This window comes from Netta rufina (assembly GCF_964035555.1).
Source record: "Netta rufina genome assembly, chromosome: 1".
Taxonomy (NCBI): Eukaryota; Metazoa; Chordata; class Aves; order Anseriformes; family Anatidae; genus Netta; species Netta rufina.
Genome location: NC_140123.1, coordinates 56,094,984 through 56,113,362, shown reverse-complemented (window position 1 = coordinate 56,113,362; position 18,379 = coordinate 56,094,984). Strand labels below are relative to the sequence as shown.

At 37.2% G+C, this 18,379-nt stretch overlaps 1 protein-coding gene across 1 annotated transcript in view; it reads right to left on the bottom strand.

Moving 5' to 3' along the window:
* The window catches only part of PCCA (propionyl-CoA carboxylase subunit alpha), a 282,975-nt gene that overhangs the window by 186,223 nt on the left and 78,373 nt on the right, over positions 1–18,379 (bottom strand). Inside the window, exons 8-10 of the mRNA XM_084306585.1 lie at positions 13,627–13,663; positions 8,048–8,126; positions 73–175 (exon numbers count right to left, since the gene is read on the bottom strand). Of these exons, the coding sequence (XP_084162711.1) occupies positions 73–175; positions 8,048–8,126; positions 13,627–13,663 (219 nt within the window). The remainder of the gene's footprint in view (positions 1–72; positions 176–8,047; positions 8,127–13,626; positions 13,664–18,379) is intronic.

Genomic DNA, 18,379 nt, shown 5'->3' with positions numbered 1-18,379 from the left:
CGTCCACTTCGTGAACTTCGATTGGTTTATCAGTTTGAACCTTTTTAACTAAGTAATAATAAGAGTACAAACCTGGATTTCTATGTGGCGAGGGTTATCAATGAACTTTTCTATCAGTAAGCGATCATCACCAAAACTTGAAGCAGCTTCTTGAGACGAAAACCTGAAACCTTCCCTTAAATAACCAAAACAAAAAGAACAATCTTTATTTTGAAAGATAAATTCTGAATCATACAAGGAGAAGAAACATTTATTCATTAAAGTTATCTTTCAGTTTTCAAACAACACACATCCAAAAAACAAGTTTTATCATTTGCATTTGATTTTTTTTTAAAATGTCTTGATTTTCTTCAATTACATAGAAAACAAGTGCAAAGGATTTCAAATTGTTTAAAAAGTCTGAACATTTACAAAAATTATTCGTATAACTTTGCTGTCATTTTCTTCTTTGGAAGCAACACAGTAATCGAGTGTAAACAAAAATAAACACGTTATATAGAAGTAAAAGTGAAGCTCACTACTCTTTAACGTATACAGCCCTCTTAACGCTAAAGAATGAATGCCAGGCGTTAGTTGTAGTTCAACTGAATGAAAAAACTGCAGATCCAGTATTGCATATTTTGCAAATTCAGCGACTGAACACATAACTTGAAGATGCAATAATTCAATTCATAGAACATGCAGCTGTACTACTACTTTTTCCTCATGTTAAAGTAGAATTGTTTTATACTGCACACGTTCCAAATACTTCCCTCTGTTTTATTTTCTTTTACATACATAATTACTCAAACAAAGATTATAAGATATTATATTCATTTACTTTATTTTTCCTGGCAGAAAGATTATTCCTACGGTACATAACTGCTTGCAAACAACTTACTGTGCAGTTTTCAGTGGGGAGAAATGTATCGTAATACAGGTAACTAAAGGCTCCACAGAACTTTTCTACAGGTTCTTTAAGTGACATATGACACATGTGACAAGGAATGACATCTATGATCAAGTCCAAAACTCTCCTGGCCACACAAGCCCCAGAATGGAAGTGGAAGGGAACTTGGGACATACTTAAAATAACCATGTGAAACAGGTCATACACCTGTCCTGTTGCAATGAACAGCCATCCAATCTTCAGGAGGGGCAAAAGAATAGGGTTGCCCTTTTTGTGAAAGGGCAGATCAAATACAGCGATCTCTTAGGAAATGGAAGGGAAGAGGATGAGAGCTAGAGGGTTTGGATCATTTGGATCAAGGAGTTGGCCAGTAAGAAGAATTCTGCAGTGCAAGTTTGTGCTCAAGCTAAGAAAGTGGACAAAGCCTTCACACAACAAAGTCTCCAATACACTTTCTGTTATTATGATTTTATTTATAGGAAATTAACTTCCCTGACATGTGCTGGAAGAGCAACACAGAAGACCACAAGCAAATAGACATTTCTGATGGATGTTGGGGACAGCTTCAACACAAATGGACTCAAGAAGAAAAATTACTGGTAATGAAATGGAAGAGGATGGAATCAAGAATCTCTTGAGAAACTGACCCATACAAGACCATAAGACCAAACGTAAGATAGGTAGCATATGTCACTGGGAGGCTGCTCTGTCAACTCCGAAAGGCTTTGAAGATCAGGAGAGAACCCAGATGCCTGGAGAAAGACAAACACTGCACCCATCTTTGAGAAGAGCGTGAAAGAATCAGAACTACTATCCAGTCCACCTCACTTTAATTCCTTGGAAAAGTCATTTTGCAAGCTTTACTAAAAGACAAAAGAAAGGGATCCAGAACTGATTGGATTTACCATCTTTTATGACTATATCTACTAATTACAGGAGAACAGTGGGTATCTGCTTCAGTTTTAGCCAGGCCTTGGTGATCTGTCACAGTACCATTGCTTCCAAGGCAGGACATTACGGTCTACATATGTGCACAACTAAGGTGAAAAACTGGCTAGATCCTTAGGCTCAAAGTTAGTGGGCTCATATCTACTTGGAATCCAATACAAGGGAATTTTCCCAAGAATTTACTTTGGAACCAGTTTGACCTGGGATGCACCACCACCAATGCATGGAGAATACTAAACTGAGGGCATCAACATACTCAAGGGCAAGGCTGCATTTCAGAGAGATCTAGACAGGCTTATAGGAGTGAGGTTACAGGTATGTTTAGAAGTTCCACAAAAACAAAATGCAGGGCCCTGCACAGACTAATCCCCCATCACATAGCCAGTAGAGCAAACTATTCTCTAATTACTCCCTTTTATTCAGCACATGTCACATTTGAAGTACTGCATCCAGTTTTGGAGCTCTTAGTACTAAAATAATTTCAATATGCTGAGTTGAGGTCAATGGAGAGCCAGTACAATGGTTGGAGCACACTAGGACAGGCTCACTGGATGAGGCATGTTTTGACCTGGATGACAACAACAGGGCTTCGGGGGAACCTAACAGCAGCCTCCCAGTAGTTAAAGAGGAATTTATCAAGACAAAGAAGCTGTGCTCTTTATTGAGGTACACAGGAGAAAAGAGACAGTGATCATGAACTGAAAGGGGGAGTTTCCAACTGGATATAATGGAAAAACGGCTGCAAAGAACCAATCAACATGGCAGGCTCTTTGGAGAGGCTGTGAAAACTCACGCCTTGGAAGTCTGCAAGACCCAACTAGACAAATCTCTAAGCAATCTACTTCAAATTCAGTGCTGACCCAGTTCTTAGCAAGAAGCTCGATGAGATAATTTCTCCAGGTCCTTTCAAACATAAATGATTCTATAAGGGGAAGAACAGGATGTCTTTAAAGGTTTTCCTCTCATCCTACAGTACATTTATTCACACTGAAGTATAAGCCATACAAAAGCATTTATTGATCTTGCCACATGCTTTCTTGTGGTTTTCTGAAGTGGGATAGTCCATGCCAACTTTTTGCCTCCAGCTCCAAGATCAGCATCACTGCTTTAATTAAAACAACCACTTTTTTGGAGGCAGACAGACACTAATAAAAGACTGCCATCATTATGTAATATTTCAGTTTGCAATATCAGGAAGCAGTAAAAGAAAATAGTCTTCTCTTGTTGAGGCTAGAATTAGAAAGGGCATAGTTAAAAACAGATGTTTTATAATCATTAGTACAACTGAGTATTTCTAAAAATATGGCTGGCAAGCTAAGCAACCAAAAATATTCAAATATTCTCTGAGTTTAAACAAAAAACAATAATCCATTGCTTCAGCTCAACTCCAAATTTAAAATAAAATTGATCTAATCACAGTATTTTACATAAATGTTTATACATGCAGCTGGCATAAAAACCTGTGTTTAAAAAAATGTTTTTAGGAACCACTGTTTTTCACTCATCCAGTCTCACTCCTTCCCTTTACCTGAACAGTTCCACAGCCCATACCTCTCCTGTACAGACCACATATGGTCTAGGAGGCTAATCCCATACATTCCCACTTTTGCAGAGCACTCTGACAGACTAAATGCACTGCTTTGGGAGGATAATAAAATTGATAATTTTACAAAGGGGAGGGCACAAAACTCCAAATTCCTCAGAAAATAATTGTTAGAAGATAATTCAGTGTCAATTTCCAACAAAAGCTGTTTGCAGCTGCAGCTATTAACTAGAAAAACTAATTTCTATTTATAAATTTATGGAGTAAAAATTAGGACCTTTAGTTCCTATTTAGTGACCTCTGATCCTAACCCTACAAGCTAGTAAGTACCTTTGTTTAAAGATCCATCACAATCTTTCCTCAAAATGAAAATCTGATCTTCAGAGAGGATAGGGCCCTCAAGTGAAATCCTTTCTAAAGTTTGCAGCAGACCGTTTGAAGTCATGATACCCACAGACTTATTATATGTGCAAGTGTTACAAGCAGACTGAAAGCAAGAGAGCCTTCAGTTTCCCCACAACCAAGAAGTGATAGAGAAAATTTCTAGACTCCCAGACTCCTACCCCTGCCTTGTTGTACCCTGTACTGAACTTCATGTTGCCTACATGGGGCTATGATCAATTAATGTCAACAGTAGGTTTATGAGCTTAGTACAGCCTTCAGCTTATTACCCACGCCCGCTCATCATTGAAGTACCTACAATATTGTAACAAGCCTAAAATCAAAAGGGAATTCGGGATCCTGGGAAGATGGCTATAAGATTTAAGTGCACGGGTAGTTTTTTATCTCAATCCTACCAATAGCAGGAAGAGACATGGAAAGAAACAAGCAAGCCCAGGTCATCAATGCCTGGCTCTAAGACCGGTGCCTCCACCAGAGTTTTGGCCTTTATAGTTAAGGAGGAGTCTTTGAGAGAGATCTGCTGGAGCCTAACAGGATTCTCCCATCTTGATAGAAGAAATATTCATTGGCTCATAACCTGGCAACACTGATTGAGAGAGCTTTAAACTAGGATCAGTGTGGGAGGGGACACCACTAGCAACACTGAAGTTAAGCCAAGTCATGACACTGCCTGAGGGTGGCAAGCCTAATGGGAGCATCTACAGTGGTGCTTGGTGCTTTAGGGGGCACTGAGGGTTCAGGAATGCATCCAAAATGCTTGTGTACCAATACACACAGTATGAAGAACAAACAGGAAGAAGTTTTGGTTCACTCCCTGAGCTATAATGTCACTGGTATTAGTGAGACATGGTGTGATGAGTCCCATGACTGGAGTGCTGGGATGGAGGCCTATCGGCCATTCAGGAGAAAGAGGCATGGCAGGCAAGGTGCAGGTGTGTCATACTGGATGTAAGGGAGAGACTAGACTACACAGCCCTTGCTTGGGTGATGAGCCTCCAGGTGAAGATTAAGGGGACACAGAACAAAGTAGATATCGTTGTGGGTGCCTACTACTGGCAGCCCACCCAGGACAACAGCACAGATGAGCTACTCTATAGGCATCTTTATGGGGGACCAACTTCCCAGACATGAACTGTGAATATCATACTGACAAACAAGTCTGGGAAATTCATAAAGTGTGCTGAAGATAATTTCCTAACACAAGTATTTATGAAAGCCAACAAGGAAAGCTGGCCTCCTAGATCTGCTGTTTGAGAATATGGAAGGCCTTGTGGAAGCTGCAATGGTAGGTGGCTGTTCTGGCTACAGCAATCATGAAATAGTTGAGCTCAGAGTTTTTGGTTTAATGAAAAAAAAGGTCAGCAGGGTTGCCACCCTGGATTTTAAGAGTAAATTGAGTTACTCAGGGAGCTAGTTGGCTCCCTCCTTTATGGGAGACTATTCAGATCTGGATTAGTGGCTTGAACTGCATACAAAATTTCACACTAGTACTTGACCCAAATTTAGAAGAAAAGCAACATAAATTAGATTTAGAAGGGATTCATATCTGAAGAAACAAAGGCAACCATACCCAAAGAGGGAGAGGGGAACATGGCAGCCCTTCCACAGTCACATGCTCATGAAGAGATATTTCAAGAAAAAAAGTTAAAACGGCAGTGAAACAGTATTCTAGTACTTCCATTTAGAAATATTAGATGAAAATGGAAGAAATCTTAGACATAAGAACTGGAATATCATAATAGCTAGACGAATCTAACACCGCTAATTGTCTGGGCTATATAAGAGATGTGAAAGATGAAGCACTAGTAAGTTACTATAGCAAATAATTCTGTAACAGCAGGAATTCAGTCAATCAGATAGGTCTTTTCCATTTCCAGTGGTTATTTCCATGCCACATCACACAATACAAACATTTCCATGTCACATCAGAGTTGGACTCAATGATCCTTGTGGGTCCCTTCCGACTCAGGATATTCTATGATAATATATTACTTAAACTTCCTTTTGATATTATGTACAGCCATTTAAGATGAGGAAACTTTTCAGCTTTCCTGAAAATCCAAAAGCATGTTCCAAACAATATAAGTTTTATATAAGGCTTCCCCCCGCCTCAAACAGCGCTTAGAATTAATCTCATATGTCTATGCCAAAGCAAGTTTTCACATTAAAATACTATCAACAGTTCTTCACAATCATCTCAGCCGTATGAACCCTGATATATAAAAGGTGATTCAGATATTGGTTCCTTAGTCTGCCAGCAGCTGAAAATCAATTTTTAGGATTACGTGGATCTGTATTCAACGAGAAAACATGTGATGTCAGCAAATTTTTGTAAGATATTACAACTATCAGATACATTGTTTTGTCACTAACAAGTTGAGTCACCTTCAAAAAAAAAAAAAAAAAAGACTTTCTTCAGTCACAGAAAACAGAAAAACCTTAGTTCTATAATGCAATTAATGGACACGTACAACAAATTTATTTCTTCCAGACAGATTGTAAGAGAAACTTAAATCCTCTATTTCACACTTCAATGCAAAGTAAATCTTTTTCGATCTTCAGTTCTTTTAATCTCACTTACCATCCTGTAACAAATATTTTGTCAAATACATCTTAGCTCCATTGGTGCCCACCTGTCACTACTAAAAAAAGGCATTTCTTCTTGGTTTAGGATCACTAGCTCTATAAAATTATACTGTAAAAACAAGGCTAACATAGCTAACAAATAGGTTAGAAGGACACCACTGGCAAATATTAAGAAGCTCAATAGTATTCTGAAGGCTTTCAACAAAGAAGGCAAGCATCACTAATATCACTGGGTCAAAGTAGTATCACTAAATTAATGTTAAATGCACAAAAAAACATCCTTAGTTGGTTTCTATATCAATCAATTTTGTCAGGTGACCATGGTGAAAACAGCAGCCACAACTTTTCTTTGAAACAAATGAGCAATTATGATTTTTAGACCAAGTTTTCAATTTTTAAACAGTTACTTTAATCAAACTCCTTTGACAGTTTCTGTGCAAAATGAGAAATGAAAGCCTTTCTTTTAAGTCCAACAGATGTACTTGCTGCCTGAATGAGATCAAGGCAGTAATTTGGGATTCTAAAGCAATGGGAACAAAGCATTCTCATAAAAAAGCAGCTTTTTCTAGATCTTTCATTCTAAAATTCAAAACCTTGTTTTCCTATTTAGATTTGAGTTGGAATGGGCTAAAGATAGCAAGGCACAGAATGTTTTCTTTAAATCTAGAATTTAACTGCTAGGTACTCATTTTCTTGTTCTTTTCAGTTTCCAGGTTTTGAGGCAAGACTGAAAAAAACACAACAATTTAATACATAGGACAAAATATATCAAGGAAATCTCACAAGTAACTAACAATTAAACAACAACATGAGCTGTATTCCGAGCTAATTCCAGCATGTGCACTGCCCTCTCCTTCATGTAGGAAGCATTTAAAAAGTCACTTAGTTTTAGATTAAATCTTCTTTTTGTTATGCATCTTTGAAAACTCATACAATGTCTGTGTTTTGTTTTTTGGTTGATCGTTTTTGTAATAGTGACACAAGAGGTTGGAACCAGGCTCTTCACTGTCAGAATATCAGAGGAGAATGTATCATAAAACATCTCCAGTCAATAATGGAGTATCCTGAAGGGTTCAGGATTCAGACAAGCATTAAAAGACAACAAAAAAAAAAAAAGTGTTTAAACAGATACTCAGCTTCAAACAGGCAAAAGCACAATTTTGCACAGGCAAGTATTTTAAAGTATGCAAGTACGCTACTAGAGCATATTCTGGAAACACCGTTTCCACACATGAATAATCAGTCTTATCAACTTTAACAGAGCTAATGGTTTGCATTAATGTCTGAGAAGCAGGGCCTATAAACATTCTACCTAACACACAGACAATTAGTACATCAGCATTCTGGAAGGGACATAGCAAAATATTATTTACAGTGCAAATTTACAATTTATCATTGGGCTAAAAAGGCAGATGCAAGGGTTGTGGGTTTGGGTTTTTTTATTTTTGATTTTACTCTAAATAATGGACTTTTGTTTTAAGGTTTATGCAAAAATTAATTTTAATTACACACATGCAAACTACCAAAATTCACCACTTATTATGCCAAAGAGAGAAAAACAAGTACTACCCAATTTCTGTTTAACAGTTCATATCTGTTCAACTGTCAGCTCACAGTGGCTTAATAGGACTTTGGTAACTGCAGCATTCATCAAGGCAAGCTTTTGGACAGCATCTCACCTGGTCTCTTCATCATCCCAAGCGATTCTCATGCCTTTCCCACCACCACCTGCTGAGGCCTTGATCATGACAGGGTAGCCTAACAGCGGGGAACAATTAGACAGAAGTTCAAACTTTGATCAGTTGGTCATACAAACATGACAACTGACCACATGTCCAATAATGCCAGGAGACAATAACTTCGTTTATTAAAATGCTTCTTGTTTGGAGAGAGAGGAGAGGTTTTTCTTTTCAAGACTTAGCTGTCAGTACAGTGATTTCTAAAGCCAAGAAAAGGTTGTCTTCTCTATTTCATTTATATGAAAAAAAAAAAAAAAGCCACACTACAGAATGAATTATTCCCGAGTAATAAAGTGGTTTATGAATAAAGTCACTTGACCATTTTAATCTTACATTCTTTAGAAACAAAATTTGGTTTCTTTGCTACTGCTAAGATATTGCTGTGATTAAATTTAAAAACAAAAACATTTTATTAGCAAGAATAAGCAGATCTTCATAAACTATTAGTCCAGAGATTCCGTAAACAAGCCTGTATTTAATTCAACGCTTTTGGTGCAGACCAGTTTAAATAAGAGCTGTACTGCTCAGATATTACACAATAAATATCAGATTATTTTTTATCATTAAAAAAATGTGCAAAAATAAAGTATTTGCCCCAACCTGACAAGTAACCAAAAAAAGTGAGCATGATAAATCTGACTGTGCATAACCAGCAATATTTCACTTTCAGAACAAGACACATTAACAGGTACGTGAGTCAGGACCTTAGTTTTCTGAAAACTGAGTGTAGTACCAGCGTAGTTTAAAACCACATTTAGTAATGATTGTTCATCTTGTAGCACGGTATGTTTTGAATTCAAAACAACTTCCTAAAACAATTCTTTATTCTCATCAGTGAATTTCACCTTTCTCTCACGTGAGTATATGGGAATTTGGAAGTTAAGGTACTGATCAGAAAATTTTTGACATTCCTAGGATAGTAGAAATGTTCTTCTTTGGTATCCAGTAAGCTTAATGAAAAATCATAACATTTTGTCAAACATCAGACTAGCTGATATGGTCTGACAAGAAAAGCCAATCAGTCCTTGCAAATTGAAGATATATTCCTAAAAGAGGTTTTGATCTAGGGACAGAAAGGGACATTCATTAAGGTTCCCTAATAGAAATGGTCAGGTGTGCTATTATATGCATAACTAATGTGTACAGTTGCTTTCTGAAACATAGATCTACTCTAACCCTGTCAAGTGACAATGACAAATTTCCCCACCACTGCCTCCTCCGCAAAGACATTTTAACAAAAGTAGGTTCAAAAGATGTTTAAAAACAACATGATCCAGAAAATCTTTTGCTTAAAAAGACTGAAGTGGACACAAACAGGAGAGACATGATACATAAGAAACAAATAGAGCAGTGTTGACTGGAAGGCAGGAAAGCAGCAACAGCATGAAAGAATGATGAATTAACAAAAATGGCCCCCCAAAAAATCAATAAAATAGTTTCCTACATAACTTGTAATTAGGCTGTGAAACCCCATCCCACAGAGTGCTCATGTCACTAAAAGCTGTAGAATAGTAATAGATAAGCATATGAAAGCACAAATCTCAACTTCCTAAAGGCAGGTAACCAAAAGGTTATAAAGCTGCAAGCTTTAGTCTCAAGTAATCTCTACTTACTAGATACATCCTTAAGACCACACTGAACTGTTCAAGGAAGCTTGCTAGAGTGTATGCTACTTTTTCCTCTAAGTATCTGATGCTGCCCACAAAGGGTATGGGATTAGTCAGACAGCAACAGGTCTGAGAGATAAAAAGGCACAAGACAGCTCTAGGCTGCATGCAGGAACAGTGAAGTCCAACTCAATTCAATGAAATGCAGCATATGTTGTGCCTGTATAAGAACAATTTACCTTTGCTGTAGCTGTTTTTCCAGATCACTGGCAACCACCACGCCCCTAGACAAGTCAACTAGCAGTCTCGAAATAAAGCAATAATCATATCCTGTATGATTTCTAAGCAAGAAGTGAGGGTTAACTAGGTTACACTACCAAACTCACACCACCTATGGTAACACTAACAGCAGCTAGAGACTTCAGCTCAAAAGGTGTGAAATTCTTAAATAAGCACTGTTTTAAGAGTTATTATGGCAAACTCACAATGGCAGTTTTTCCATCACGTTATCTATCTCATTCAGTGATGCACGTACTTGAAAAATCATCAATTATGCTAACAATTTCAGTTTAACAGTATCAGTCTCTTGAACTGCTTGCTGAGTTTACTTCTTGAAGAAGAGTAGTTCTAATTTAATGTTTTTTCATTTCAACAGTAAAATATAAGTATACTGGCAGTGAGCCTTGGTGTGTCTTCATATATTATAGAATATATAAAGCTTATATATCACAACCTACTTGGTTAAATTATCAGACAGGATACATGGGTCACTGGCAGTACTCACCAATTTATGAACACAGCTTTTCTCCCCATCCTAACCTTATGTGCACTGATTAAATGTCGATCACGCTTTTATGCAAAGCAGTTAAAGATTCTGGAGAGCCACAACATAGTTAAAAAGAAATTAAAAAAATAAAGTCAAAGTAAGGCTTGGTTTTGAGAAGATACATGCAGCTTTTTGGGCCAAGAAATAAGAATTCTTTGCAAGAGACTTCTGTAGGTTGGGATGACAATTAGCCAGCCTCCTGAAAATAAGGGGACTTGAACTTTTGCTCACATATGAGTTTACACTCTACTTGCTGTGTCACTGAGCTTAACTAAACATGTCAGTTCCTTGGCCAACACCAAAGACTGATCTGTCCCAAGCCAGGCAAGGTCTCACAGAATTTAAGCTATTTAAGCATAAATATCAGGTAAATGATGCCAAGATAAGGACGTGTTCATCATTTTTCTGACAACTTTTACACTAGCAGCAGTTAAAATTGCTGAAATACCAATCCATGGATTAGTTGGATTAATTGTGGGAAGGGAGAGGCATGCAAACAATTTATAGTAGCATTTATAAAAACATCACAAAACATCAAATTGCCTTACAAAGCAAGCACATTTTTGAGTAGATGTTAGATTTTCAACCCTTCCCTCAAAGTAGACACCAATTTACATGAGATTAAAATTGAATAGACCCTCATTTAGTTTATACTGCCTGCACTTCTTAGTTGTTCGATTCATCCAGACAACAAACCGAAAAGTAAAACTTTCTGAAGTTTCATTGACACTTCAGAAATTAAGAAGCTGGCAGTTCTTAACGTATAAGTTATAAATGGACTTTAAAGCAGCATGGGAAAAGAGCCAGTGTGATTAAACACTACAGAAGAAATCACAAGAAAAGAACAGCCCACACAGACATATATGAGAAGAGCGACATTACAAAGGAGCCTATACAGCAATTTGTGCCTGAACCACTTCCAACTCCTGATTCAGCCTAGTATCTTTTTAACACTCACTCTTGACAGCCTGGGAGAGCACATCTCAAATGAGGGGTGAAAAGTAGTTTTTTTTTTTTTTTTTTTTTTTTTGTTTTTTGTTTTTTGTTTTGTTTTGTTTTGTTTTGTTTTGTTTTGTTTACTCGGGTAGGTATAAAATATTTTTAATCCATAAACAGTATCAGTTAAAAGCAGTATCAGTTAAAAGTAACAGTTAAAAGCAGTTCATCAGCCCTGCTACTAGTTCATCACTGTTCATGCAACTAGTTCATCACTGCTACTGGACCTTTGGCCAGAACATAGCAGGGAACAGTAGAGGAATGCACAGGCCATAAGAGAACATTACACAACGTTTTACAGTTTTAAGTAATGGCCCACAATGATTTATTTTTTTAAATAATTATTTAAGCACTCTCAGAATACGTAGGCTCTAGATATATGAAATTAAAAATAATCTGAAAGTATTCAATTATGTATCGAGTACTTTATCATACAAGGACATTATATACATGGAGACTTACACAGAAACATTAATTTCATCTTATTTTACACCCTTTGAAATTATAGATCATTGGCTTGGCTTCTGATCCATGGTTTTGACTAGATAGAAGCCTAACAAAAGTGATCAGTTGATCAAAACAGGAGTACAAACAAGCTAGAAAGGACAGTTTCCTTTCACTACATGGCTACCTCTTGTTCATACAAAACTGGCTTTAGAATTTGTCATCTAAATAAAAAACACCACCCAGCTGTCTGCAATCGACTTCAATATCTGCAGATTTAAGACTGCCTTGGTATAATGACCTCCAAAGTGCTGCTGATATCAAAGACAGAAACCAGTCAATAGAACACCAGAAGAAGTTAGAACAATTAAGTAAGAATAAATTTTAAAAGGTGTCTAGGAAGCCACTGAATGCTTTCCTACTTAAAATGATCAAAGCTATTTAAAAACATTTTAAGAAAATGTAGAAAAAGCACTGAAATGAAACTGAACTGAAATAAATTCATAACACTATATATGCCTTTTTAAGCACTGAAACCAATTTTATTTGCCAGTTCTCCTCCCAATGTTCTAGTTGTTTGGCTGATAACCTCTACCTTTTGTTTCTGCTTGCATGGCAGTGATCAGTAATCACCTGATTTCCCAAAAGGGGCCAAGGCTGACCCACAGAAGTGTTGACTTCAATCATGTCAGCCTAACGTTCAGTCAGGCCTACGCTGAGGGGTTTCAGGGTAGTTAACCAGTGCAGGGTAGGAATGCCAGCTTAAACTCAAACTGGAAAAGCCTTACAGTAATGAACAATCATCCACAGCAAAGCAAGTCCAAGTTTCTATTTGGCATTAAGACACACCCATAGGTTTTGGCACTGGTGAGATGTATATGAAGTGGATTCTTGGAATTATACTACTGATGAGCTTAAATAGCTTCTCATGGTTACTGTATCTTAAAATGAATTAAACAAAAAAAGAAAACAAAACAAAAAAAAAAAACTCTTTTTGCATTACTTTCTCCTACTAGAAAGCATTTAAGAATGTGTAATTTCAAGCATATGGTTACACATTTTCCCAAATATTAAGCTTTATTTAATAAAAGCCAAAACTCATTAAACACATTACACTTAACCTTCATCAAAACGAGTCCCAGACAGTTTGCTGGTTGTTCTTTTCACCATTCTGTAAAATATTCAGAATCTCTTCTGGAAAGCACAGAAGAAAGGCTGGTGGTCTGGATGATATTCAAGCTAATTGCTGTGCACACAGTGAAGAACGAAGATCATAACATCACTGGTGTCAGCCTCCGTACCAGGTGAAATGTACCCTGCTTAACTTCTATGAAAAGAACACCACGTCCGATTGCAGATACACTTTGAAATAACTCCTTTTTGCAAGCCGACGGCTGCATATTACATGCATTCCACAAATCATGGCTGCACTTGTTCGGTAAAGTCCAGTTGGTTAAGCTAAAATGTGATGATTAAAGAGACAGGGCGTTAATGCCTAGATTCTTCCAGCCCCATAGGCAAGAGGGAACTTAAAAACTATTAAAACATTATTTGTTCTATAGGGATTACTTATTACACATTCAATTTAGTCAACCATGTCTGCTGAGAGGCACACAAATCCCACCATAGCTAATTTAAGAACTTACCAATTTCCCTTGCAATTCTGACAGCTTCATCTGCATCCTGTAAAAGCAGGAAATGAGACCCAACGTTAATCCCATCAGCCACTGCACTGTGTCCTGAGGGCAGTCATATATTGCACTACTGTCTCCTCTGATTCATTTAATGTTTGATTTTACAACCTTCTGACCCTTTTCAGCCAGAGGAATGTAAAATTAATACCATAAGTGGAATGTAAATTCTACCTCATCATTAGTATACTGAGAAACTCAAAGCAATGAGGAATCAGCTGACAGGAAACACAGCCGGGATTGCAAAATGATTTTCTGCAGTTGTAGGAATTTAATGCTAGAATTTAGAAGTTTACAATCAATAATGGACCATAAATCAGATCGTTAAAGTTTGTCCACTGCCAGCTTGTTTCTGTCCTCTCAGGTATTTGTCATGTTTTCCTGGCTGTTGTCAGTAGGGGGAGTTGATTCTCTATTGTTTGGGTGTGATTCAGGTTCCGAAAAAAATCTTACAGAACTTCTTCAAAGTTGAAAATTTGTCTACTGAAAAAACAAAACAAAACAAAACAAAAAAAAACACAAGCACTTCACTTTTGTAAGTTGTTTATTTTTCACTCCATTTTAAGGAGAATAAACCCTTTCACATATCAGTTCCCATTCAAAAGTCTGCAAATCATTAGTGTATGACAGCTAGAACAACTCTTGTTGATGCCACCTATGGCTTCAGCTGACTCATACCACTATAGCCTGCTACAGAAAACATGATACAGAAAATAGTATTAGGAAACCCAGAGAACAGAAACAGTACTTGAACTTCTCACTTTTAAAACAACCATCTCTCTTCTCCTGCAGCAGTTAATTCTGTTTTCTCCCACTGGTAACAATACATTTCCATGATACAACACTAGAAAGGAAAAAGGGTTAAACTACAGTGGCATGGGTTAAGTTCGAGAACTCCATCCAAATTTGCTAGTATTTATACTATTCTGTGACATACATTAAAAAATTAGTATGGAAGGCAGTAACGTCTGGAAACCACCAGCTGCTAAGTGCGTCTGAAACTATGGGGGCTGACTTATGAACATTAAAATGAAACCTGATATTTTTAAAGCTTTCAAGGCAATCCATTTTAAAAGCACCCAGGTCAGAACTTTAAAAAAAAAAAATACATAAGCTATGTTCATACCTGGTTCATTTATGTCCGATAATAAAACAAAATCCTCTTTAAAAGTCTTCAGTACCTAGTAACAGCCCCATGAAGAATAAGGGGGCTGGCAGGGGAAGTTGTCAGAAAATTTAATTTCCTTTCATTAGCTAGTCTGCTCCACAAATCGGTGCTTGTTAAGTTCAAAGCAGTCCTGAAAGCAACATCGGTTTTAAGTCTTTTTACTCCAGTCACATCTGTTAATGAGATTTTTCCAAATAACAATTGTTTTTAAGTCGAGAGATAAATCTAGCAAAAAAAAAAAAAAAATTCCTTCCCCCTCCCCAAGAAAAAAAAAAAAAAAAAATCAGGGTTAACTGTTTTATTACACCTTGCTGCTTTCCATGACCCTGCACCCTCCAAATTTTAGCTTAAAGGGATAAAATGCATGAAAAGGGTCATTTAAGAATGTTAGTGGTTTCCACACATTGAGTTTGAAGGTTCTTTGTTCCTGCCTGTGACAGTTATGCGAGAATACTTCCCCTTAATAGCCTCTCTGTCAGGAAGTGTTAAACCTGCCAAATGCAGACAATTAGAGCCTCCCGAACAAAATGCAGGAAGAGTGATGACTGATGAAGAGCCACGATTATAGTCGAGAAGGAAACTTTTACATTTCTTTTCTCTTGCAAATCCAGTCATATATTTGCAAAATAGAACGAGGAGGGGGGAAGCAAACAGGGTTGGTTTTGTGTTGTGTTTTTTTTTTTTCCCCCCCCTACTTAGTTACCTGCAAACAAGTGGCTAACTGATACACTGCAGTCCACAGGAAGACAAGCTGCAAATCATTACAAGGGAGTTTTTCACAGCCACTGTATTCATAAATATATTGAAACACATACAACAACTTGAAGAAAAAAAGCAGCATCATACGAGAAGCACTAATTGTCTCAGTTCTAGCCTGAACAGACAGGAGACATCTGCCCAGCGCAGTTATTAATTTACACTATTCAAACATCTGTTTCTTTTTACAGTTTTGATGTATTAGAACTCAAGCTCTAAAATACCAAAAAAATGCATATTCAAATTCTTTAGTCTTCAAAGAGTGTTTCTGAAATAGGAAACAAAAATATGCTGTGCTTTAAAGAGAAAAAACAGTTCGGAAAAATCATAAACAACCGACACAATGAAATCTCTGGTAACGATCTTTTGATCTTTTTCCCTAAGAAAGTAAAATTTAGTGTCATGCATTTCACTTGTGGCTCACTAATACAGCAGCATTTTGAGTAGCAATAAAGTTAAGACAGTTGTTTTAGATTTTGGGTGCAAAAACCATGATTGATACGCAACATTTGCTATTGGAAAAAAAAAAAAAAAAATCAATGTCATGACAACACTCAAGACCATATATGCAAAATTAAAAAAAAAAAAAGCAGTACTAGGACCATTTTGAACCTTTTTTTTCTTTTAACAACATAAGTCCTCGCTGATTTATTACTATTTCCTCGAAAAAACACAGTAGGTCCACTACCGTTTTCCCAAAATAACCTGGAGATTGTAAAGAAATACATAATTTTGGCACAATCTTTTATTGTACAAATAAAAACGTTCAAGTAACGCTACAAGTTCATAAAAATCAAGAGTTATAAAAAAGACGTCATAGTGGAATTTACAAATGGCTGATTTCATTATTTTAGTTACAGACATAAAACACTCAGTTTTACTCACTTAAGAATTTCTAACCTCTTCACGTACATGCCTCCCTGCCACGTACCAGCAGGTGGAGACAAAAAAGCAAAACGATTTGACATAGAGGAATGCCAGGATGAAGCTGCTTAAGAAAGTACTTGAGCTGTAAAATATTGCTTTAATTATGACAAATATCATGTAGCTATTCATGGCTGAGGGTGTTGGGCCTGGAGAATCTCCAGGTCATGACTAGTCTCCAACAACCTCTTCAGCAATACAGTGGGTATTGAATACCAACATCAATAACCCAATGCAAGAATACTGCCAAACCAGGTACCTGAAACTTAAATACAATAAATTCTTAACCTCAATGAAAACCTTCAACATGACTACTGACATCAGTGAAACCAAGTTGACACCTGGAGACATTAATCTTCTGGGGTTATATCCAGCTATGTTCTACCAGCCATAAAACCAAACTGGCTGTGTAGATACAAAACCTTTCTTCTTTTTCTATTCCTTTGCCAGTTTTTCACCATGACATCTCCACACACACAGTCCCTCTTTCTTCTTACCATGTATTCATTTTCATGTGTTTACAGACATCTTCTCAGCTCTAACTTCAGTATAGCCACCAGTCACATGGATTAACACCAATTCTTTTGATCAAGACTTTAGGCCATTACCTCTCCCAGTCAAGTTTTAGGAAACTAATTGTAGTTAGAGACTTGGAGCTGAAAACTACTTTTCAATGTATTTGTTGACTCTCTAGCTGATAGCACAACACTCAGTTTTCTTACACGTGCACTTTGACAACCCTTACCTCAGCCAAACCAAGGAAACAAATAGAGGACAGAAAATAAATTACTTTGCCAAATTGCCCTCTCTATTCTTATTCTGTGTTTCCATTCTCAGCTTCACACTTAATACAGTGACTACCTATATGAGAACACTTGGTTGTGCCTGCTATGCCAAGCATTCTTCTTACATCCCTTCCAGGTCCCTTCTTAGAGTACACTGTTGAACAACTTCCTTCTCTTAAAACATTAATTTCTACTCATTGGGAATTTTTCTTTATACATTTTCTCCGAGGTGTAATTTCAGGATCTAAACAACTCATAGTCTACTAAGTAAATACTAAGCAACAGAAATCGGGGGGGAAGCTTCACCCTTTATTCACGAAGGACCTGTGCATCTGCAGCACTAGTTAACAAGAGCTGAATAAAGACAACTCTTCAAGTAACAAAGATTTGCAGTGCAGTCCTGAGATGAATAAAAGAAGCACAAGAAGTTGTTACTCTATGTTTGCTTTAACTATTCATCCACAAAGAACACATGCAACTGATCTTTCTTAACTTCTGGCATTGTCAGAGGCATGAATGCAGTTTCCTTCCAGCTTTAGACTCCACTACAAAGATGAAACCACCTCTAATCAACTCAAGTATCAAGCAGACACTTAACTCCTTCCCCAGACTTTTAAAATGTCTACTTCTCAACAACAAGAGCCCTCAAAGATTTTCAAAGTTGCATAGCTCTGTGACCAAAACAAGACTCCCAGAGAATGGCAGAAATACAACACAGTCTCCAATTCCTTGTGTGCTGTTCTTCTGATTGTATTTGGTGTCACGCAGCTTTGCCCTTCATCTCCTGGTCTGAGTTGGCAACATACTACATCAAGCTCTACTCAAGGATCGGGCATCCTGTACAACCTAATTACTCAGGTATTCGTCCCAGCAAAAGTCATGATATCACAGAAGGGAGATCAAGAGACAAATGCAGGCACATAATTAGATGCATAGGAAGGATGATAGTTTCAGTTACCAGAAGTTTTATTTCCTAGAACTTGTAACCAGAGCACTAGTCAAATTTTCGTCTGGGAGATGGAAAAGTTACCCCTTCTCATGGAAACTACAACATTGGCAAGGCCTGCGGATTCTC